The sequence below is a fragment of the Ceratotherium simum genome, chromosome 36 (genome assembly GCF_057802395.1).
Source record: "Ceratotherium simum simum isolate JZ-2026a chromosome 36, ASM5780239v1, whole genome shotgun sequence".
NCBI classification, from domain to species: domain Eukaryota; kingdom Metazoa; phylum Chordata; class Mammalia; order Perissodactyla; family Rhinocerotidae; genus Ceratotherium; species Ceratotherium simum.
Genome location: NC_141935.1, coordinates 5,893,986 through 5,918,462, shown reverse-complemented (window position 1 = coordinate 5,918,462; position 24,477 = coordinate 5,893,986). Strand labels below are relative to the sequence as shown.

The 24,477-nt window shown below is 37.4% G+C and overlaps 1 protein-coding gene across 1 annotated transcript in view; it reads left to right on the top strand.

Moving 5' to 3' along the window:
• Positions 1-24,477, top strand: part of LOC101393840 (complement factor H-like) — a 160,776-nt gene that overhangs the window by 120,784 nt on the left and 15,515 nt on the right. The window contains exons 9-15 of the mRNA XM_087424350.1: positions 90-266; positions 12,294-12,491; positions 14,385-14,561; positions 19,461-19,637; positions 20,435-20,617; positions 20,725-20,904; positions 23,343-23,513. Coding sequence (XP_087280476.1) covers positions 90-266; positions 12,294-12,491; positions 14,385-14,561; positions 19,461-19,637; positions 20,435-20,617; positions 20,725-20,904; positions 23,343-23,513 — 1,263 coding nt within the window. The remainder of the gene's footprint in view (positions 1-89; positions 267-12,293; positions 12,492-14,384; positions 14,562-19,460; positions 19,638-20,434; positions 20,618-20,724; positions 20,905-23,342; positions 23,514-24,477) is intronic.

Sequence of the window (24,477 nt, the reverse complement as noted above, 5' to 3'; positions counted from 1 at the left end):
TACTATTTAACATTACTATGTTAAATTACTATTTTTGCCAAATTTATGGGTGTTTAAGACTTTTCATTTATCATTTTTATGATCCTTAGGACAATGTATTTTCAATTACTTGGAGCATGGATATTATCCATATGAGGGAAAAAATTATTTACAGGGGCAATCTGTAAAAGTTGATTGCTATTCTGGCTACAGTCTTCCAGATGAGCAGACAATAATGACATGTACGGAGAATGGCTGGTCCCCTCCTCCCAAATGTATCCATGTCAGTAAGTACACTGGTCTGAAATCCCAATATGTTTATGATTTGCTAAGACTCATCTATATTACCTATGACAAAATGTTTATATCAACTTCTTGTTTTATCAATGGACCTATTTGATTTTAATTTTTTCCAAGTGTGTATGAATGGATATAAAAATTTCTTGATACATATATAGCAAAATAAATGAGCCAGCTGATAGACATTATTCAAGAAAATGGTAAAAGAGCCACAAAGAAGAAAGCTGTAATAAGAGAGTGATATCAGTGAGATGACAGAAAGGGAGTTTCTATTTTCTTCCCCACAAAGAACACTGACTTTGACAATGACCCATGGACAAGAGCATCTTTTTGGGAGTTGAGGAATCTAGCAGAGACATATCAGCACTCCATTGGAGCAAAAGTATCCCAGATTGGGTGCACTGAAGAGGGTGAGAGGTACAGTTTCATTTACCTTAATCACCCCTCCCCTACAGTGGCACAGCTCAGTGCCAAGAGAGATCCACTCGGCCCATGATTTTTTCACTGGGGGAAAGAAAGAGCCCATGAATGAGTGTTTGACCTCCTCAGCTGTGTGCATCACTGACAAAAGGGCCCATTTCTACCCCAACACATCCAGAATACTGAGACGATCTGCATGACTGGCGGGTTTGGGAAGAGCTTGTAGCACAAGATATAGGCTCAGAATTCCTAAAGGGATGCAGATCCTACTAAGCACTTTACAGACTCCATCAAGAAGACTTCCATCTAGTCAGTGGGGACATCTTAATTGCAAACTCTGCTCAGGCACACACACCCCTAACACACTGCATATCTCACCCACACACTCCTCTCCCCGTCCCATGGCCAGTTCCCTGTGTACACTCCCAATATTAGTGAGTGAGAGCCTTTGTAGGTGGAAGTGCACACTCAGAAAGCCAACCTGACTCCACAGGGGTGGGGCAAAACAAACTTGACCATGTTGCATTGCCCCAGGGAAAGCAAACAGGAAGTTTTCAGCACCCAGACTGGCTTTGCAGGGTTGAGAGAAGGCATAGAAGGTAAGAAATCCCTCTCAAGTGGCAAGAAGATATGTGGAGCAGGTATGTTCATAAAAAAGGTCTGAAAAAGCCTCAGAATTCCTAGTAGGGGTGACAGAAGTTATTTCTTTTCCAAAATCAGTCAGTAAAGACTAGAGAAAGTGACTGCTTTTTCAAATGCAGAGACAGCAATGCAACAGTTCAAGAAACATGTCAAATCAAGTAAACATGACTCCACAAGAGGAGCAGAATAATTTTCCAGTAACTGACCCCAAATAATGAAGATCTATGATTTGCCTAATACAGAATTCAAAATAGTTACCTTAAGAAACCTCGTTTAGCTACAGAATAACACAAAAGGACAATTCAAGGAAATCAGGAATTTAATGAGACAGAAATCATATAAAGGACCAAAGTGAGTCTGGAGCTGCAGACTACAGTGAATGAAATGAAAAATACAATGAAGAGCATCAACAGCAGACTTCATCACACAGAAGAAAGAATACGTGAAGAGAGAAATCAAGATGGTGGCGTAAGCAGACTCTGAACTCACCTCCTCCCATGGACACAGCCAATTTACAGCTACTAGGGGAAAAATTACCCCTAAGACAGAACTGAAAACTGGATAAGAGGAACTCCTGCAACAAAGGACAATCCTAATTGAGGTGGAAGAGGCAGAAACTCCCTTCTGGAGAGAAAAAACGTTGCCTTCACAAGCCGCCGGCTTCACAGCCGCCCGGAAGCAGCCCAAAGGTACGCAGCCTCCCTGGAGGAGCAGAGCCCTGAGCTGGGGAGCGCCCCTGCTGTGGGCATCTTGTGGACCCAGCACAATTGAGATGAGTGGCGTAATATCTGACTTTGCCTGCTACTAAAACATTGGGGAGTACCCCCAGAAAAGCTGGTTCACAAAGAAATTAAAACCGGCTCTTAAAGGGCCTACGCGCAAACCCACCCATTTCAGAAAGCAACGGAAAATCAGCAGAAAGAAAGGTGCACAGTACTTTGGTGAAAAGAGACTCACCTGATAGGATCTCAGTGCATTGCAGTGAGAGGTGAGACCTCTCCAGGGACTGGGACATTGGCGGTGGCCATTGTTGTGGCCTGGTGTGGGCCTGCTGACACAGACACCATTGGAATTCTCTCTGGGGCCTGGTAGCCTAGGTCTGCCCGACCCACTGGAGCACTGATTTAATCCAGCTCTGCCAGGGCAGGCAGCCCCCTAGAGACTGGCCCCACCCAACAACAAGCCCTCAGGTAACTTGTGGGCCTGTGTAGATTGGTGAATGGATTCTCTGCAGAATGGCAACTGAGCCAACTTCAGTGGGGAAGGGCGTACAAAAGGAGTGGGTGGAGAGTGTGGGGCAGTGGTGGAGCGTGTGAGGCTCCCACCGTGGAGAGACTGGGTCCACTTCAGGAGGCCCGGGTGCACACAGGGGGCAAGACTGTGTTGACTGTGTGTGTGGACCTGTGGGTGGCAGGGCTTGTCAGCTGCAGAAGACTTGTGCTTCTCAAAGAGTGACAGAGGGGGTTTGCCCCACCTTCCAAAGTCTGAAACAATTGGGTGCTCCCGTGCCTGAGGCCAGCCCCACCCAGCTGCAATCCTCAGAGAGCTGAGAAGAGACCTAAAGGCTGGAGGCTTATAGCAATTGTAAGCCCCTGAGTCTAACAACCTGCCACGCTGGGGCCCTACTTACTTAAAAGAAATACTGCAGGGCCGGCCCGGTGGGTGGCTTAGCGGTTGAGTGCTCGCACTCCGCTGCTGGCTGCCCGGGTTTGGATCCTGGGCGCACACTGACCCACCGCTCTCCAGCCATGCTGAGGCCGCGTCCCACATACAGCAACTAGAAGGATGTGCAGCTATGACATACAACTATCTACCGGGGCTTTGGGGGGGAAAATAAATAAATAAAAATCTTAAAAAAAAAAAAGAAAGAAATACTGCAACGTAAATGACGTATTAGAACTGGCAGCCAAGACTTCTGGGGCTTCCCAGACCTGATAAAGAGACTGAAGGGCCCGCAACAACTATAAGCAGCTGAGCATTACAACAGCTGACAAGGATCATAACTCGGACATCCTGGGTGCCTACAGGGAGAGCAAACAGGCCACAACAGAAGGACACACGTAGTCCACATAGGGATCACCCCTGGAACATTGAGAACTGAGGGAAGCACACTGCAGACCTCCTAAGGCATCACTTATATAAGGTCACCTATCCAAGAGCAGGAGACGTGCTGACCTACCTAATACATAGACACAAGCACAGAGAAAGAGGCAAAATGAGGAGGCAAAGGAATACATTCCAAGAAAGAGAACAGGACAAAACCCCAGAAAAGGAACTAAGTGAAACAGAAATGAGCAACCTATCTGACAGAGAGTTCAAACAAAGAGTGTTAAGGATGCTCACTGATCTGGGGAGAAGAATAGATGAACTCAGTGAGAACGTCAACAAAGTAATGGAAGATATGAAAAAGAACCAATCAGAAATGAAGAATACAATACTAGAAATGAAAAATTCACTAGAGGGACTCAAAACCAGAGTAGAGGATACAGAAGAACGGATCTGTGAGCTGGACAAAAGACTAGAAGAAATTACCCGAGCTGAACAAGTAAAATAGAAAAGAACTAAAAAGAGTGAGGACAGTCTAAGGGACCTCTGGGACAACATCAAATGCACTAACATCCGTGTTATAGGTGTCCCAGAAGGAGAAGAGAGAGACAAAGTGGCGAGAATCTATTTCAAGAAATAATAGATGAGGGGCCTGCCCTGTGGCTTAGCAGTTAAGGGCACGCGCTCTGCTACTGGCGGCCCAGGATCGGATCCCGGGCGCACACCTACGCACTGCTTCTCCGGCCATGCTGAGGCCACGTCCCACATACAGCAACTAGAAGGATGTGCAACTATGACATACAACTATCTACTGGGGCTTTTGGGAAAAAAAAAAGGAGGAGGATTGGCAATCGATGTTAGCTCAGAGCCGGTCTTCCTCAGCAAAAAGAGGAGCATTGGCGTGGATGTTAGCTCAGGGCTGATCTTCCTCACAAAAAAAAAAAAAAAGAAAGAAAGAAATAATAGATAAAAACTTCCCTAACTTAAGGAAGGAAACAGACATCCAGGTACAGGAAGCACAAAGAGCCATAAACAAGATAAACCCAAAGAAGCCCACACCAAGACACATCATAATCAAAATGTCCAGAATTAAAGATAAAGAGAGAATCCTAAAAACCGCAAGAGAAAGGCAAGTTACATACAAAGCAAACCCCATAAGGCTATCAGCTGACTTCTCAGCAGAAACATTACAGGCTAGAAGAGAGTGGCACGATATATTTAAAGTGCTAAAAGGAAAAAACTTACAGCCAAGAATACTCTACACAGCAAGGTTATCATTCAAAATGGAAGGAGAGATCAAAAATTTCCCAGACAAGCAAAAATTAAAGGAGTTTGTCACCAAGAAACCAGTGCTACAAGAAAAGTTAAAGAGACTGATGTAAGGGGAAAAAGGAAGACCACAAATAGGAAAAATTATCTATTTCCATGATAAGAAGGTAACGGATACAGATGCACAAAAAAGAGGTTAGATATGATATCAAACACGTAAAAGGAGAGAGGAGGGGAGTTAAAGAGTAGAGCTTTCAGACAGAGGTCAAACTAAAGAGACCATCAATTCTGTATAGAAAGAGAAAGGAACAGAGAAGGACCACTAAAACACTGAGAAGAAAAAAGTTTAAAAATGGCAGTAAGTACATACTTATCAATAGCTACTTTAAACGTCAATGGACTAAATGCTCCAATTAAAAGGCATAGGGTGGCTGATTGGATAAAAAAACAAGACCCATATATATGCTGCCTACAAGAGACACATTTCAGACCTAAAGACACTCACAAACTGAAAGTGAAATGATGGAAAAAGATACTCCACGCAAATGACAATGAAAAGAAAGCCGGGGTAGCAGTACTCATTTCAAACAAAATAGACTTTAAAACAAAAACTGTAAAAAGAGACAAAGAAGGGCATTACATAATGATCAAGGGAACAATCCAACAAGAGGATATAACAATTGTAAATATCTACGCACCCAGTGTAGGTGCACCTAAATATATAAAGCAACTATTAACAGATGTAAAAAGAGAAATAGACAGTAACACAATAATAGTAGGGGACTTTAACACTCTACTTACACCAACGGATAGATCATCCAAACAGAAGATAAATAAGGAAACATTGGCCTTAAATGACACACTAGAACAGATGGACCTAGTAGATATATACAGAACATTCCATCCAAAAACTGAGGAATACACATTGTTTTCAAATGCACATGGAACATTCTCCAGGATTGATCATGTATTAGGCTACAAAACAAGTCTACATAAATTTAAGAAGATTGAAATAATACCAAGCTTCCTTTCTGACCACCATGGTATGAAACTAGAAATCAACTATAGGAAGAAAATCAGAAAAGCCACAAATACGTGGAGATTAAACAAAATGCTACTGAACAATGACTAGATCAACGAAGAAATCAAAGAAGAAATCAAAACATACCTGGAGACAAATGAAAACGAAAATACGACATGCCAGAATTTATGGGATACAGCAAAAGCGGTTCTAAGAGGGAAGTTTATAGCAATACAGGCCTATCTCAACAAACAAGAAAAATCTCAAATAAACAATCTAACAATGCACCTAAAGGAACTGGAAAAAGAAGAACAAACAAAGCCCAAAATCAGTAGAGGAAGGGAAATAATAAAAATCAGAGCATAAATAAATGAAATAGAGACCAAAAAAACAATAGAAAAAATTAATAAAACCAAGAGCTGGTTCTCTGAAAAGATAATCAAAATTGACAAATCTTTAGCTAGACTCACCAAGAAAAAAAGAGAGAAGGCTCAGATAAGTAAAATCAGAAATGAAAGAGGAGAAATTACAACAGTCACCTCAGAAATACAAAAGATTATAAGAGAATAGTATGAAAAGCTATAAGCCAACAAATTAGAAAATCTGGAAGAAATGGATAAATTCTTAAAATCATACAACCTTCCAAAATTGGATCAAGAAGAAATAGAGAATTTGAATAGACCAATCACCAGTAAGATCGAAACAGTCATCACAAACCTCCCCCAAAATAAAAGTCCAGGACCAGATGGCTTCCCTGGTGAATTCTACCAAACATTCAAAGAAGACTTAATACCCATCCTTCTCAAACTCTTCCAAAACATTGAGGAGGGGGGGAAGCTCCCTAACTCATTCTAGGAAGCCGACATTACCCTGATACCAAAACCAGACAAGGACAACACAAAAAGAGAAAATTACAGGCCAATATCACTGATGAACATCGATGCAAAAATCCTCAACAAAATACTAGCAAATCGCATACAACAATACTTTAAAAAGATTATACACCATGATCAAGTGGGATTTATTCCAGGTATGCAGGGATGGTTCAACATTCACAAATCAATCAACGTAATACACCACATTAATAAAATGAAGAATAAAAATCACATGATGATCTCAATAGATGCAGAGAAAGCATTTCACAAGATCCAGCATCCATTTATGATAAAAATTCTGAATAAAATGGGTATAGAAGGAAACTACCTCAACATAATAAAGGCCATATATGACAAACTCACAGCTAACATCATCCCCAATGGTGAAAGACTGAAAGCTATCCCTCTAAGAACAGGAACCAGACCAGGATGCCCACTCTCACCACTCCTATTTAACATAGTACTGGAAGTCCTAGCCAGATCAATCAGGCAAGAGAAAGAAATAAAAGGGATCCAAATTGGAAAGGAAGCAGTGAAACTCTCACTATTTGCAGATGACATGGTTTTATATATGGAAAACCCTAAAGAATCCACCAAAAAACTTTTAGAAGTAATAAATGAATATGGTAAAGTTGCAGGATACAAAATCAACATACAGAAATCAGTTGCGTTTCTATACAATAAGAATGACGTAGCAGAAAGAGGAACTAAGAATACAATCCCATTTACAATTGCAACAAAAGAATAAAATACCTAGGAATAAACTTAACCCAAGAGGTGAAAGATCTGTACACCGAAAACTATAAAATATTGCTGAAAGAAATTGAAGAAGACACAAAGAAATGGAAAGATATTCCATGCTCTCGGATTGGAAGAATTAACATAGTTAAGATGTCCATACTTCCTAAAGCATTCTATATATTCAATGCAATCCTGATCAAAGTTCCAACAACATTTTTCACAGAAATAGAACAAAGAATCCTAAAATTCATATGGAACAAGAAAAGACCCCGAATAGCTAAAGGAATCCTGAGAAAAAAGAACAAAGCTGGAGGTATCACACTCCCTGATTTCAAAATATACTACAAAGCTATAGTAACCAAAACAGCATGGTACTGGCACAAAAACAGACACACAGATCAATGGAATAGAATCGAAAGCCCAGAAATAAACCCACACATTTATGGACAGCTAATCTTCGACAAAGGAGCCAAGAACACACAATGGAGAAAAGAAAGTCTCTTCAACAAATGGTGTTGGCAAAACTGGATAGTTACATGCAAAAAAATGAAAATAGACCCTTACCTTACACCATACACAAAAATCGGCTCCAGATGGATTAAAGACTTGAATGTAAGACCTGAAACTGTGAAACTTCTAGAAGAAAACATAGGCAGTTCGCTCTTCGACATCGGTCTTAGCAACATATTTTCAAGCACCATGTGTGACTAGGCAAGAGAAACAATAGAAAAGATGAACAGGTGGGACTACATCAAACTGAAAAGCTTCTGCACAGCAAAGGAAACCATGAACAAAACGAAAAGACAACCTAACAATCGGGAGAAGATATTTGCAAACCATACATCTGAAAGGGCTTAATCTCCAAAATATATAAAGAACTCATGCATCTCAACAACAAAAAAACTAACAACTCAATTAAAAAATGGGCAAAAGACCTGAACAGACATTTCTCCAAAGAAGATATACAGACGGTCAACAGACACATGAAAAGATGTTCAAAATCACTAACTATCAGGGAAATGCAAATCAAAACTGCAATGAGATATCCCCTCATGCCTGTCAGAATGGCTATAATTAACAAGACAGGAAACAACATGTGTTGCAGAGGATGTGGAGAGAAGGGAACTCTCACACACTGCTGGTGGGAGTGTAAACTGGTGGAAAACAGTATGGAGATTCCTCAAAAAATTAAGGATAGAACTACCATATGATCCAGCTATTCCACTGCTCGCTAATTATACAAAGAACTTGAAAACACCAATGTGTAAAGATACATGCACCCATGTGTTCATTTCAGCGTTATTCACAATAGCCAAGGCTTGGAAGCAACCTAAGTGCCCATCAAGGGATGAATGGATAAAGAAGATGTGGTATATATACACAATGGAATGCTACTCAGCCATAAGAAATGATGAAATCCAGCCATTTGTGACAACATGGATGGACATTGAGGGTATTATGCAAAATGAAATAAGTCTGAGGGAGAAGGTCAAATACCGTATGATCTCACTCATTAAGTAGCAGATAATAACAACAACAAACAAACACATAGAGACAGAGATTGGAATGGTGGTTACCAGAGCAGAAGAGGGGAGGGAGGAGGGCGAAAGGGATAATTTGGCACATGTGTGTGGTGGGTTATAGTTAGTATTTGGGTGGTGAACATGATGTAATCCATGCAGAAATAGAAGTATAATGATGTACACCTGAAATTTATACAATGTTATACACCAATGTTACTGCAATAAACAACAACGACAAAAGACAAAGAGTACCTGAACGACTAAAAAAACAAGAACAGATGATATACTATCAATGAAAGACTCATTTCAGATTTAAAGACAAATAGAAGTGAAGGCATGGAAAAGGATATTTCATGCAAATGACAACCAAAAGAAGTAGGAGTCGCTATACTTAAATACAAAAAAATTGACTTCATGTCTAAAACTGTCTCTAGAGACAAAGAAGGTCATTAGATAATAATAAAAGAGTCAATTCATCACGAAGATATAACATGGTAAACATATATGCACTCCACATCAGAACTCCTAAACATGTACAGCAAATATTGACAGGTTTGAAGAGGAGAAATTGACAACAATATAGTAAGTTTGAGTAGATTTTTGTATATGGTGTAAGATAAGGACCCAGTTTTATTCTTCTGTACGTGGATATCTAGTTCTCACAACACTATTTGTTGAAGAAACTGTCCTTTCCCCATGGTGTGTCTTGGCACCCTTCCTGAAGATCAGGTGACCGTTTATGTGTGGATTTATTTCTGGGTTCTCTATCTTTTTCCACTGATCTATTTGTCTGTTTTTATGCCAGTACCATACTGTTTTGATTAGTGTAGCTTTGTAATATATTTTGAACTCAGGAAGTGTGATATCCTCAGCTTTGTTCTCGCTCAAGATTGCTTTGGCTATTCAGGTCTTTTGTAGTTACCTATTAATTTTAGGTTTGTTTTTTCTATGTCTGGAAAGAATGCCATTGGGTTTTGATTAGGATTGCATTGAATCTGTAGGTCACTTAGGGTAGTATGGACATTTAACAATATTGAAGACTCCAATCCATGAACACTGGATGTCTTTCTATTTATGTCTTCTTTAATTTTCTTCATTCATATTTTATAATTTTCAGTATACAAGTTGTTCACTAATTTGGTTAAGTTTATTCCTCAGCATTACATTCTTTCTGTCGTTAATGTAAATGTGATTGTTTTATTAATTCCCTTTTCAGATAGTTTGTTGTTAGTGTGTAGAAATGTTACTAATTTTTGTATGTTGATTTTGTTTCCTGTAACTTGTTGAAGTTGTTTATTAGTTCTAACAGCTTTGGTCAATCTGTAGGATTTTGTACACATAATATCGTGTCTTCTGTATAAAGAGATAATTTTATTTCTTCCTTCCTAATTTGGATGCCTTTTATTTCTTTTTTATATTTTTAATTTTGTTAATGTTTAAATTTCTTATTAAGGTAAGATTGGTTTATTACACGATATAAATTTCAGATGTAATTATATTTTAACTTCTGTATAGATTACCTTGTGTTCACCACCAAAAGTCTAGTTGCCATCTGTCACCGCAGATTTGTGCCCCTTTACCACTTTCACCACTTTTTGTAGATTAATTGCTTGGCTAGGACCTCCAGTACATATTGAATAAAAGTGGTGAGAGTGGGCACACTTGTCTTCCTCCTGATTGTAGAAGAATCTATCATCATTGGCCAAGACAGAGATTCTGGGTGCTTCTCAAAACTGTTTGCTCATCCAACCTGTGGTCTTTGTGTTTAGCATTCCCCAGGAGTCTAGAGTAAGCCAAGTCTCATCAGTGTCCTGAGATAGGCAAGATAGAAGCCAGGCCCTCAAGAAAGCCAGAAAATTTGAGGTATTAGATGTGTGGTCCAGTTCCTTCTCTACTCAGGGTGAGGCTGGGAGCTGGAGTTTCTCATTCCACTCACTCTGCACTGAGGTGGGGAGAGGAGTTGTGGCAATGCATGCACACTCCTTCAAACCGCATGCTCTGTCAAGCCATTATTTTGCTCTCTGGAGCCCCTAGGCATCTAGCCAATTGTGGTCTTCGTCAGCTCTCAGAAACAGGTTAGTTAGAAGACAGTTCTTCAGGCAGCATCTGGAAAAGATGAGGGTCTAGATGCGTGATCTAACTCCTTCCATGGGGAACTGGCTGCTGGGCTTTATGATCTGCTCACTCTGCACTTAGCTGGGGGCTGAACTGTGAGAAGTGCTCACACACTCATTCATAACTGACACTTGGTCCTCTGTAGTCCCCAGGAGACTAGCATATGCTGGGCCCTTTACCTCCCAGTCAGGTGACTTAGAAGCCAGATCCTGGAGTAGCAGTTGGAAACTTGGGACACAAGATATAGGGTTCCAACCGTTTGTTCCTCAAGGAGAAGCTGTGAGTTGGGCATTCCCTCCCAGCTGGATGGTGCTGTGCCAGGGGTGGGATTTATGATGAGACTGTATTGCAGTTTCTCCTACCCCTTACCATTTTCTCACTTGCCTTGTCTGCAGGAATCTCTCAACCAGATTTGTATTTCTAATAAAGGGAATTGATACACCTGTAGCTGTTAATTCGGTTTGTGTGTGGGGAGGAGAGGTCGAGCCATCCTATTCCACCATCTTACTAACTTTTCTATAGTTTTTTCAAATTTATACTTATATTGGGTTTTGTTTGCTTTTCTTTTTTGATTTCTTAAAGTGCAAACAATTCTTGATTTTCAGTCTTTATTCTTTTCTAATATAGCTATTTAATGGTAAAATTTCCCTCTCAGCACTACCTTAGTGTCAATTCACAAAATTTTATTTAACATGTTTTTATTATTATTCATTTAAAAGTACTTAATGTTTTCTCTTTTGCTGTCTTCTTTATCTATGAGTTATTAAATAAATGAAGCTGAGTCCTGGGCGGAGATGCAGTAAAGGACAAAAGTCTACTTTTACTGTTTCAAGTGAACTTGTACGTAACTTGACGAATCATCATTTTGGCCTTCCAAGATCAATGAATGTGTTGATCTTTTCCATCTTCAGTGAACTCCTTGTATCCATATAGTTTTAAGCACCCAATTATGATGATCGACATTTGAAAATCTCAGGGCCAAAGGCTGTGGTTGCTGTGGTGGAAGATCCTCTGAGATCATCATCTGATCTGAGATACCCCAACTGGTTAACTGAGTTCTGGGTTTGCTTAAGACATCCAAATTAGGCAATATTGAACACAAGTTCCAGGAAAGGACCCATTACTAGGAGAGCTCTGGCACACTGTAAGATCTAGATCCATTAGACCAACAGATTTCTCATAATTTCTTAGAAGAGATTCTGAGTATTTTAAATCTTGTTTTGTTCCTCCCAAATTTGAATAAATTATCTTGATTTAATATTGTGGAAACTCATAGCCTATTTTCTTTGCACAAGAACTTGGATGGTTAGGATTTTTCCAGGTTATCATTTACAAATGACATATACTTGTCTTTTCCTTAAGCTTTCCCCCTTTTAGAAACATGTTCAAAATCAGATATAGAAATTGAGAATGGATTTATTTCTGAATCTGACTTTACATATCCCTTAAATAAACGAGCACGATATAAGTGTAAACCAGGCTATGTAACAGCAGATGGTAAAGCATCAGGATCAATTACATGTCTGCAAAGAGGATGGTCAGCTCAGCCCACATGCATCAGTAAGTAATGGACTATGTTATTAATCTTCATCCTGATGATCGTTGTACAAAAGTTTACTTTAATTCTTTTTTGGGAGGTCTGAGGTGGTTCCACTTGAAAAGACAAATAAAAAAACTTTGAGAAGAATATATGATACTTTGCCTTTTAAGATTAATTACTGGTGTGGTATAATATGAGTGCATCTTTCAGTTCAAGTGTTCCCTCTTTAAGACCTCTGGTCATTTCAAATCTACTTAGGAAGACTTATGTGTATTCTGGTGTAAACTCATTTATTATTAGCTGAGACCTTTGTACCTGTTGTACCTGCTTCAAGGTGATCAGACTTTCATGTCTCAGTCTTTGCTGCTAGACAGGAGAGTTATTTTTTTAAGCGAAGAGGTGGGTTCATAATGCATAATCTTAGACTATTTATGATTTACTTGTTTTATACTGCAGGATAGGTCCACTTCTGAAAAATCCTCTCTCTTAGGAGTTCTTCCTAGACATCTTATTAGTGGAGATTGAGAAACACTTCTAGATGGTACCAAATTTTTCTGTGTTGAAAGATTTCCCTGTCCCATTACCTAGACGTTTATGAATATTTTCTAAAAACAATTTGCTCAGTTTATCTTATTATCCTAAATCCACACAATAACATTTTTTGAAATGATATTTAACATATTTACTTTAAGTTAAAGGGATATTTAAAATATCCATTTTTGCTGTTTTCATTTCATTTTTTTCAGTCTCTTTGCTTACTATGGGCACTAGCCAAAGAAAAAATGAGAAAAGTTGCCTCCATATGAAATTCATTTTATACTGAATTGTGATCAGCTATCCATTACAACACGCTTATTGTGGAAGAGAAAATGTCTCGGTTAAATAAATTTTTATTAGTATGTTTTTAGTTTTGCTTTCTTTTTCTAAATCTTAAGCTAGCTGGCTTTATAACACATTATATAATTTGAGATAAATTATTTAAACCTTTATTAACATCACTCTAGTATAATGTTAGTGAAAACTGAAAGTATTATTATTATTATTATTATTTTTTTGTGAGGAGGACCAACCCTGAGCTAACATCCGATGCTAATCCTCCTCTTTTTTGCTGAGAAAGATTGGCCCTGGGCTAACATCCGTGCCCATCTTCCTCTACTTTATATGGAACGTGGCCACAGCATGGCTTAACAAGCAGTGCGTTGGTGCGCGGCCGGGATCTGAACCGGGGAACCCCAGGCAGCTGCAGCTGAGCGCGCACTTAAACGCTTGCGTCACTGGACCGGCCCCCTGAGACTATTTTTTAACAATTTACTTTCTTATAACTAATTATAAGCAATAGAACTCTCTCTATATTCAATCTTGATAAGTATAAAAGAACACAAAGCATTTAGGAAAATATTTGAGAAAGCAAAATCAGCATGTGTGCTTTAAAAATTAGAATGTTTTAAAACTGAGTTTTACAGAAATTTAAAAAATTTACTTGCATTGTTGAAAATTAATCTTTTAATTCAACTAATCCTTTTTCTCTAGCATATGTGACATGACTGCTAATAAGTTGGTCATCTTAATTCACACAATGCTATTCCACTTTGCTAAAAAATGCACTGGCCTATGTTATAACTAACATGGGACAAAAACATGAGTATAGTTGAACTGAGAAAAATATTCTTAAAATGAATTTTTCAGAGAGTTTAAGTGATGCGAAAAATGTTATGTAGAAACTCTTTTTTGAGTTAGATTTTCAGGACAATGATTTATCACTGACATTCTCAGATTATTTCCATTTGATATTTAATTTATTAGCATATACTAATTGATAGAGTCTTTTACTTCCCTTTCGTATGGGACATACTCATTCAGCTTGTTCATTTAATAATATTAGAAGTGAAATCTTCCATTCTATTACGCATTAGAATCTTGTGATATGCCACTATTTGAGAAGGCCAGAGCCAAAAGTGATAGAACATGGTTTAAGCTCAATGACAGATTGGACTACGTGTGCCGTGATGGCTATGAGAGCAGAGATGGACGCACCACAGGTTCCATAGTTTGTGGTAACGATGGCTGGTCTGATACACCCACATGTTATGGTAAGTATTGTTTTGTCAGTTGTTCTTTTTTTCAAGACGAACAAAATTAACATTAATTTGTGAAAAGTTTGAATTATCAAGATTCATATTGAAGGAACAATGATTAAAATCAAGGTGTCACCTTCTGATTTATTAAAAACTGGGAGCAGAGGTTGTTTTGAAGCCCAGAGATAACAAGCTACCTTTAACACCGTGCTTTAATCCTGAGCCATATGTATCATAGATTTGTGATTAAAGTATAATTGTTTTTGTTATTCCAAAGGCAAACTTTCATATTATTTAAACACGGCACTCATTACCAAAATTACAGTTACTTACAACTTACTCAGGTATTTGGCTTCTGTTTCAGTTTTACCCCTCCCACCTTGAGCATTAATTTCTGCAGGTCCTGAGAAGAACTTTTTATTTTCTGACTTTGAAAAATCCTGTGGACTATTACAGGAATCTCTTTTATGTTTGCCCATCAGCTGTCTGTTTTCCGGGGCTGGAATCTGTAGATGAATGTGTAGTAAACTGAGTAGATGTAGAGTGTTCCAAGCCAAAGGAACAGTATGTGGAAAGCATTGAAAACAAAACAATATTTGGGAAATACCAGTGTGAGTTGATTCTATTCAAGGTGTGGGAGAATTTTATGAGCTGAGGCTGGAGAGGTGACAAAGGAAAGACTGTCCAGGTTATTTCAGGGCATGTTAGCATCTGTATTAATTTTGGGATGGATGAAAAGCCATAAAGGAGTTTTAAGGAAAGGAACAATATAAATTTCTTTGGACTTTTGAAGGTTTTCTTTTTTTTTTATGCTGTGCTTGTGATGAACAAGAGAAGATTCAGGAGTCCATGTGGGTGAAAAAGGGTAGGGATTGGGATAGGGTGATGGCTGAGAGATGCAGAGCAGAGGAAAGATTTGGGATATGTTTTGGTGGTAGAAACATAGGTAATGTTTCAAATGTTGGGTATGAAAAAGATTAAGAGGTCAAGGGACTCACATGTTTATTTGACTTTATTTTTTAAGCAGGCAGGTAAATGGCAACGTCTTTTGGTGAAGTGGTTCTGGAGGAGGGAGAGCACTTTGAAAGGAACATCCCAACTTTTGCCTTGGACACATTATGGTTGAGCTGCTCATGGGCAATCAAAATCAGATATGTAAACCACAGTTTAGATATGTAGGTCTAGGCAAGAGATATACATGTGGGATTATCACGATGCAAATGATGATATCACATTGGAAAAGAATAAAGAATGAAAGGAAAAGAGAGCTCAGGACTCAGCCCTGCAGCTTCCCAACATTTAGGTGTCACAGGGAAGAGGAAGAGAAGGCAAAGTAGATAGAAAAAAGGACTCAGAGAATCAGAAGAAAACTGTACTAGTGAATATTGTCACAGATATGAGGAGAAGAAAATGACTGAAGGCAGAGGAAACAGACAGAGTGGTTAGTAGTGAAGCGTGTGGAGTCAGACTGGCCGGGTTCTACTTCCCGCTCCACCACTCGCTAAGCATGTATCTTAGGTCAGCAGCCACGCCTATTTGAAGCTCTCTTCACTCTTCCTTATCTGAAAAGTGTTTTAATATTTACAATTGTCATAATATTTCAAAGGATTGTTTTGACTAATAGACTAAATTATCCTTATAAACCTCTTGCCACAGTACCTGCCAAAGATAAACCTAATGAATTATAAGCTAATTACATTATTATGACAAATTGAGTGGTGAACATTTCTAATTCAGTAGATATGTCCAGTTAGGAGACTGTAAAAATATGGTGGATTTGGCTACATCAAGGCCAATAATAAGGGTAGCAAAAACAATTTTGGATGGAATACATGAGGCAGAACCTAAATAGAATTTACTGAAGAAAAATGATTAGTAAGAAATTTCATACAACATGTGGGCAAAATTCTTTCAAGGTTGACTGTGCCACAAAATAGGAAATTCAGAATGTTGTTAGAGGAAATTATACACTCAAGGAAGTATTGTTGTTTCTTTTTTTGATGAGGAAGATTGACCTTGAGCTAACATTTGTGCCAATGTTCCTCTACTTTGTATATGTGACACCAGCACAGCATGGCTTGATGAGCGGTGTGTAGGTCTGCAACCTGCGAATCCTGGGCTGCTGAAGCAGAGTGCACAAACTTAACCACTACCCCACCGGGCCAGCCCAAGGGAGTATTTTTTTTTTTTAAAGATGGGAGACATGAGAGTGGACTGAATGCTGATGAGGATGCAGTAGAGAAGGAAGCAGGGAGACATGGAATACATGAGGCGGATAGTTCCCTGTGAAGGTGGGAGAGAAAGGGAACCAGAGCTCCTGTGGAAGTAATAGGGTTTGGCAGTGATGGGGCTACTTCCAACTTTTCACAGGAGGAAGGAAGGAAAAGAGAAGTGTAAATGTAATGCTGGGGAGAAGCAGGAGCTGATGGTTTCTATTTTCCTTTGAAATACAAGACAAAGTCATCTGAGATTGAGTGGTGCATGGGGAAAGGAGGAGAGGGCACACTAGGTAGAGTAGAAAAGGTTTGAAATAGAGACTTGTGAGAGACACACAGTGAGCTCATTATAGAGCTGAGGTAGACTTGCTTAGCAGTGTCTTGGTCCCAGTGAATTGGATTCACGCTGACAGCAAACACCTATCATGGGCTAGAAATAGGCTAGGAGAAAATGGTGAAAAATGCAAACATGGGTCTGCCTTTTGAGACCTTTCATTCCAGTATGAAAAAATCAATGAATTAAGGCAAATAATGAACAAATGATAAAAATATTTTAAATATATTTGATATATGACTGTGTTCAGAGGAACAAAAGAATGCAAGAACTTTGAAAATAGGAGAGGATGGATGGATCTACTTTATATAGGAAGGCATCTATGCAAAGAAAGGGTGACAACCATTCAGGATAGAGATAGGGGTCTGTCCACAGCTGAGGCAGCAAAGAACTTGAGCTATTTAAACAATTCAAAGATCATAAAGCCTGGAGTCTGGATTGAGAGGGGGAGAGAGATATAAGATGACATTGGAAGTGCAGGCAAAGGATGGATCATAAAGAGTTTGGATTTTATTCTAAGTAAAGTGGAAAGCTTTCAAGATGATCATGAATTTCTTTTCTGGGATTAGAGGCAGATCCAGGTTTTAGGAAGCCGGAAGCTTTTACATTTTGAGGGGCCTTCTTTAAAAAAGAATGCAAAATCATGACCATATAATTCTGCTGGTGTTTCCAACGTCACCACATGACAGGAAACATGAAGGAGAAGAAGTTGGAGTGACAGAGACAGCAGTGGAAACTGATGTGGCCAACATGGCTTTCTATTGCAAATTTTATAAAAACTTATGACCTTGTGAACACATTGCTAGGAATTCTCCAGCACGGTGTAGGCCTCCAAATATCAAATGAACAAATCACAGTTTACTAGTCTTTTCAAATAACTTCCCTCAAACATGTAGCAGAAAAGTGCAACCAGATTGGCTGATATCTGAGTTTATTTCCAATATCCTGGGTGTTCTGTCCTTTGGGGAGAGATTTCCAAACAATCGTTGCTGTCATAAGCCACTTAAGCCCAACAATGTTTACAGCAATCTTAAATAAATGTACACTTCAGAGTAAAAAATTCATACTCATGTTTCCAATCATCAGTGCTAGGATTTAGGATTTTGACTTTTAGGGGCAAAGCCAAATATCTCTAATTCATAGTATGCCCATTCAAAATCTTTAAATCACATTTCTTAAGTCATTATCTTTATATAAATATAACACTTATAAAATAGTCAACAGCCAAGCTCTGTTGTTGTTGTTGTTAAGGCAGTGTCTTTCGTAATGTGATGAGATGGATAATTTATGTAAAATGACCACAAAATATATAAACAGAGAGACATACAAATAAAAGAACTGCTATGTAGATGATTGGAATCGAATTTTAGGGGAGTAATCCAAGTGGTTCTCGTTAAGTGTTATCTTCTCAACTAAACTTCAAGAATCAACATTAAAACAAAAACAAGAGCAAATTTATTGAGTTATTATTTTTGTGACATTAGTTTTAAAAATAGTTAACACACCTAATTTTATGAGTGTTTTAATACATGACTTTTAGTTAGTAAAACGTTTCTTTTTAGTATGACTCTAATTTTTAAATTAATTTTTAATTTTATAAATTAATTTGCAAGATGGAAAAATTCTAAATAAAATAATGCATTTTTCATAATATTTAGCAATGTCACAAATTTGACAAGTATTAAGGGATATTTTACACATTACTTATTTGAATGAGAATAATTAACAATTTATTAGTAGCTAGTATAAATTACAGTTATAATAAGAATAGACATTTGTATATTATAGAAATATTCAGAATGCCTAGAATACACCTAGCCATACGATATGGCCTCAAACGTGTTTCTTCATTTTATTTCAAGTTTCAGTTTGATTTCTGAACATGCAGAATATTAATTAGGCAGTTTTTAATGTTCCTCTAACTAAAATGCATTAGAAATGTCTCTTTTGTGTGTTCTGGTTCTCAAATTACTTTAAATAAAATTACCAAGTATTTATAGGTGTGCAATTTAAGAATTGTAGCATTAGTTTTTTTTAATGTGGGAGAGTACTTTATGTTTTGAGAGTACGGAAAATGTAACATTAAATGTTATAAATGTCAGTGATAACATCAGATCTAGTATAAGAAAGTTGACTTTACAAATAAATTTTCTGGGTACAAATATCGCTGTTCAATATCTTAATACAGCTCAAAGAGTCTCATATGGATTTAGAGGGTGTATAAAACCTAACATGTAGCATTTTTCAAGGAAGAAGATTTTGTCTAGTGTCCCTCTGTATATGCAGTTCCTAGCACCTCATTTTTACATGACATATATAAAAATGATTATATAATCTGATTAAATTATTTGATCTTGTTTATAGAAAGAGAATGCAGTATTCCCCAAATAGACAGCTTATTAAATGTTGAGCCCAAGAAACGCACTTACAAAGTTGGAGATGTACTGAAATTCTCCTGCAGACAAAGACGTATAAGAGTTGGAGCAGATTCAATTCAGTGCTACCACTTCGGATGGTCCCCTGATTTTCCAATATGTAAAGGTGAATATGTATCTCGCAATTGCTGAAACCAGAATTGGAATTTTCGATATCAACTTTTTCTCCTCTCTTAATTTTCTGTTTGTTTCCAGTGCGTCTATAATCTCATGCATTAAGCCAGGGTATACCTGTGAAGGACATGTGTTCCATAGAAGATATTTCAGATTTCCTTCTTTGGGAAATTAATCTCCAGCTGTTTCTTGTCATATGTAGTGGAAGTCTCCATAGATACACACAGGATGTCTGCCCCTGGAGGGATTTCTTTTGTTGCTTTTCCTTTTGCATACAATTCCTCCATTAATATTGGACAATTTAGATAGCATGGCCCTGACAACAAGTTCCATTGACTATGTCCAAAGAATATTCAAGGAGCTTCTAGTCAATTCAAGCTCATGTATGGCTTAATCAAAGCTGAAATATGTTGATCAAATGCTTGCCCCCAATGGTGGTATTTTTTCAGAAAGTTTTCATAAAATGTTTCTGTGGAATATGGATATTGCTATCACCAACACAACCCTATTTATTAAGTGGTTTGCATACATCTTTACAACATCTAGATTATTGAACCTATTTTCTGGTTTTAAATATACTTCCAATATGCTAGTTCATAGTATAAGTAATAGACCTGGGAAACACGAATCTGGTGTAAACTCCATTGTTTGGTCATTGTTTAAGGATGCTCTAATAAATTATATAAGAAATAATAAATAAATTAAGGAAAAAACCATTCCATTTTACTGGAATTTTAAGTTGAAAAAATAGACAATTTAAGCATTAATTACACAGTATTTCTACTCTAGAGCATGTACGGGCGTGTGGTCCACCCCCTCCACTCCCCAATGGAGAAGTTAAAGAAACACAGAAAGAGGAATATGGACACAGCGAAGAGGTGGAATATGTTTGCAATCCTAGATTTCTGTTGAAGGGTTCTAACAAAACTCAGTGTGTTGATGGAAAATGGACAACCTTGCCTGTGTGTATTGGTAATGTATAAAAAATATTAATGTTTAAACTTAAATCAACTTTTTGTTTTCATATACACACATAAATTATATCTTCAAGATAAACACATTTTTGTGAAAATTCACAGAGGAAGAGAGTACCTGTGGAGATATACCTGAGCTTGATCACGGCGATGTCCAGCCTTCCGCCCCTCCCTATCACCATGGAGATTCAGTAGAGTTCAACTGCAGAGAAGCATTTACAATGATTGGACACAGATCAGTTATGTGTCTTCGTGGAACCTGGACCCAACTTCCTCAGTGCATTGGTGAGAATACACTTCTCAATTGACATTTAATAGAGGTTAATATTTTTGTTGTAAAAACAGTATTCAGAACCATATTTTTGAAATTGAGAGATATTCTTGAAAATGTCAGGTCTTAAATTACAACGAATCCAAATGTTTGTTGTTGATAATTCATTGTATGTACAGAGGACAAATATAAATTAGCAATAGAATTTCATGAATCTTTTTGTCTCTGATATTAACATTGTGTATCTTTATTAGTGTGAAGCTAAATTTTACTTAAAGATATTTATATGATTAAAATACAAGTAGTAATTACCAGGAAAATATAACTATACTTGCACAAATACCATTTTTGTTTTTCTGTGGCACTTTCTTTTAGACCCTGGAAAACAAGGAAAAAGAGTTGAGAAAATACCCACTTGCTATACTCCTATAGGATTTTTGCCTATCCCAGAGCTTCTAACAATGATAATTTCTCAGTCTGTTTCAAATGCAACAAAAAGTGGTTAATGTGCTGGAGGGTGGGTGGGCCACAAGCCCTCTAAGTCATAGGACGCAGTAGGATTTGGGCCAGGAAACAAATCTGATTGATGCCCTGCACTCTGTAAGTGAATCATCCCAACCTTTGGATGACCAAGGCTTTGATAACAGGGAGAATCCCGCTGTCCTCTTTCATTTTTCCTTTGGAATAAGTTCTTTCCTGGAGTTTTCCTGGGTCCTACATTCAAAGGGATCCCTGGATGTCCAGTCTTTCTTATTCATCAGATTTCTAGTCACTGATTATTCCAAGAAGAAGGTAGAACTGAGCCTCTGCTCCATTAGAGCAGGAATCGATAGGTATTTTGTTCATTGATGTATTCTCAACAGCCAAAAGACTGGCTGACATATAGGAGATATTCATTAGGAGTTTGTTAAAGGAATCAATAAATTTGGTCACTTCTTAATCCTTACATTTTTCTAAATACATTCCTGTCACAGGTATTGCCAGTTCTTCAGGACCAAACCTCATCTCTGTCCTCTTCTATCTCTACAAATGATCCCACCTTATTTCACATGGGGAAAAACCCAAGGTAATGTTGGGCATGAAATCTCTCAACTTTCCATTCTAACTTACTCCAAACATCTGCTTCAATTAATACTCTCTTCTGATCTCAGAGTTTTCCTGTCTAAGGTGAATTCTCTACCTATATTCACCTTCACATAATCCCCTTCAAGCTGTCATATGCCTTACTGCAATTTTATCCTCTCAATGTCTATTTGCACCTCCCTCTAGTCTAGCCGTTCACTCCTCTCAATTGTTTATTTTCTCTTAATAAACAAAGAAATCCTTTCAGAAACCAAGCAATTACAGGACATAGTGACAACTGCCACCACCACTCTTTTGACCACAGATCTTCCTTCAGTTACTGTCTCTTGAAGAATATCTAGTGTTGTCTCCCCCAACAATCTGGACCAGTCCTAAAAATAGAACTATTCCTCAAGACTCTGCTGTGTCTTGAATTAGTCTCCTTTACTTAACTGTTTGTCAGGGTTGCAGTACAAAATCATTACTTTACATTGGCCAGTCACTTGGGTTTTCTTTATTCTGTTCATCCTTACCTGACTCTGATCATTAATAAACCGTTAACAAATACTACCAAAATCCTACACTGATATTTTATCAGAATTCAGAAGGACTCTTACCTGTACTGAATTTTTGAAATATGTAACTATATAAAAGGTTTCTATAGTCAGTATTTAACTCACAGTCAAACCAGCAAAAATTTACTATTATGGTATTATAATATTATTGAATTATATGGTGTTCTGGTGTATAAGTTAGCTTCTTAAGAATTCTAAGATTATATATAGAAAATAGGTAGTGACTTTAAGCACTCAGTTTCTTATTCCAGTTATCTGTCTCTTTTTAAATATCTGCTTAAATATTCACATTCTATACGAGACATCTTAGATCTACTTTTCCTATTATGTTATGTTACCTTTCTTGAAAAAAATGTATTTAAACTAACAACTTCATATATTCTAGTTCCACAGATAATTGTTGTTATTTTAATGTTTTAAGACTGTGCAATAAAAACGATGTAGAGATGCTTGAGATTAAGAAATGAATGAATGTGAGTGTTTGTGCAGATTTCAACTATGGGACCAAATTCAGTCATGGGATGACTGTTCACTATGTCGATCATCCAAAAAGTGATCTTGTGCTTTTCCAATCTCCAAAGTGAAAAATGTCTGAATAATGGATATTTTCTCTGAAATTTCAAAGAGTGGATACGGGACTTATGTTCATACATAATGGCCCATCTTATGCAATATGATGAGGAATAACTTTGTTGGTGGAATTTATAGGTGTGCATTCTAATTTCGTTATACCATTGATGCTATGTCTGTTTTATTGCAGTAGTTGCTTTGATTTTTATAATTGGTATTTTCAAGGAAACTTTTTCGTTTTATAGCAACAGATGAACTTGTGAAGTGTACGTTTCCAAAGTTAATTCTACGTGAGACAAACCCATCAGATGAGAATGAATTTAATCATGGCCACAACATAAATTACAAATGTAAAGGAAAATCCAAACGCTCAGTCTGCATAAATGGAAAATGGGATCCTGAAGTTACCTGCACAGGTAAACTCTTATTTATAATATGTTCAAATTTTTATTCTATTTCTTCTTAACTTGTGAAAGTATTATCTTTCTGTCTTTTAAAAATTTTACGTGTTTACTATAACAAATAAGTTTCAAGCTGGAAGATAATTTAGATACTAACCAAAACACTGTTTCTACATTTTAATTGTATCATGTGCACTAGTCAGCTAGGTAACAAACCACCCAGAAACTTGGTGGTTTTCAACTAACATCTGGTGCTCATTACTATTAGAACACCATTGCTTCGAATTCCTTATATTACACCCGCATCTGCCTATGCCTATGTCTATGACTGTTATGTATCAATCAACTATCTCTCTATCTATCTATCTATCTATCTATCTATCTATCTATCTATCTATCTATCTATCTATATCATCTACCTATGTATCTGTTTAGTCGTTTATCATTTATCTATACTAATCTTGAAATCTCTGAGTCATATTGACAGCACCAATTTCAATTTAATAGCACAGCGTTCATTCCAGTTTTCCACTTTTCATATCTGTATTTCTCTTCTCTAAGTGTAGGGCACCTGGACTCACTCTCCTTAATATTTTTACCGATTTCCTCAAGCCTAGAAAATACAGAAAGTAGTTTCATACAAATATAAAAACAAATCTACTGTCTACGGTTTAACATATTTTTAGTTCTTTAAAAAAAGAAATGATATGACCAATGTCAAATAGTGTGTTGCCTATATTTTCTTCTATAAGTTTTATAGTTTCAGGTCTCACCTTCAGGTCTTTGACCCATTTTGATTTAAGTTTTGTGAATGGAGATAGCAGATGGTCCACTTTCATTCTTTTGCATGTGGCTGTCCAGTTTTCCCAACACCATTTATTGAAGAGACTTTCCTTTCTCCATTGTATGTTCTTAGCTCCTTTGTCGAAAATTAGCTGTCCGTATATGTGTGGTTTTCTTTCTGGGCTTTCAATTCTGT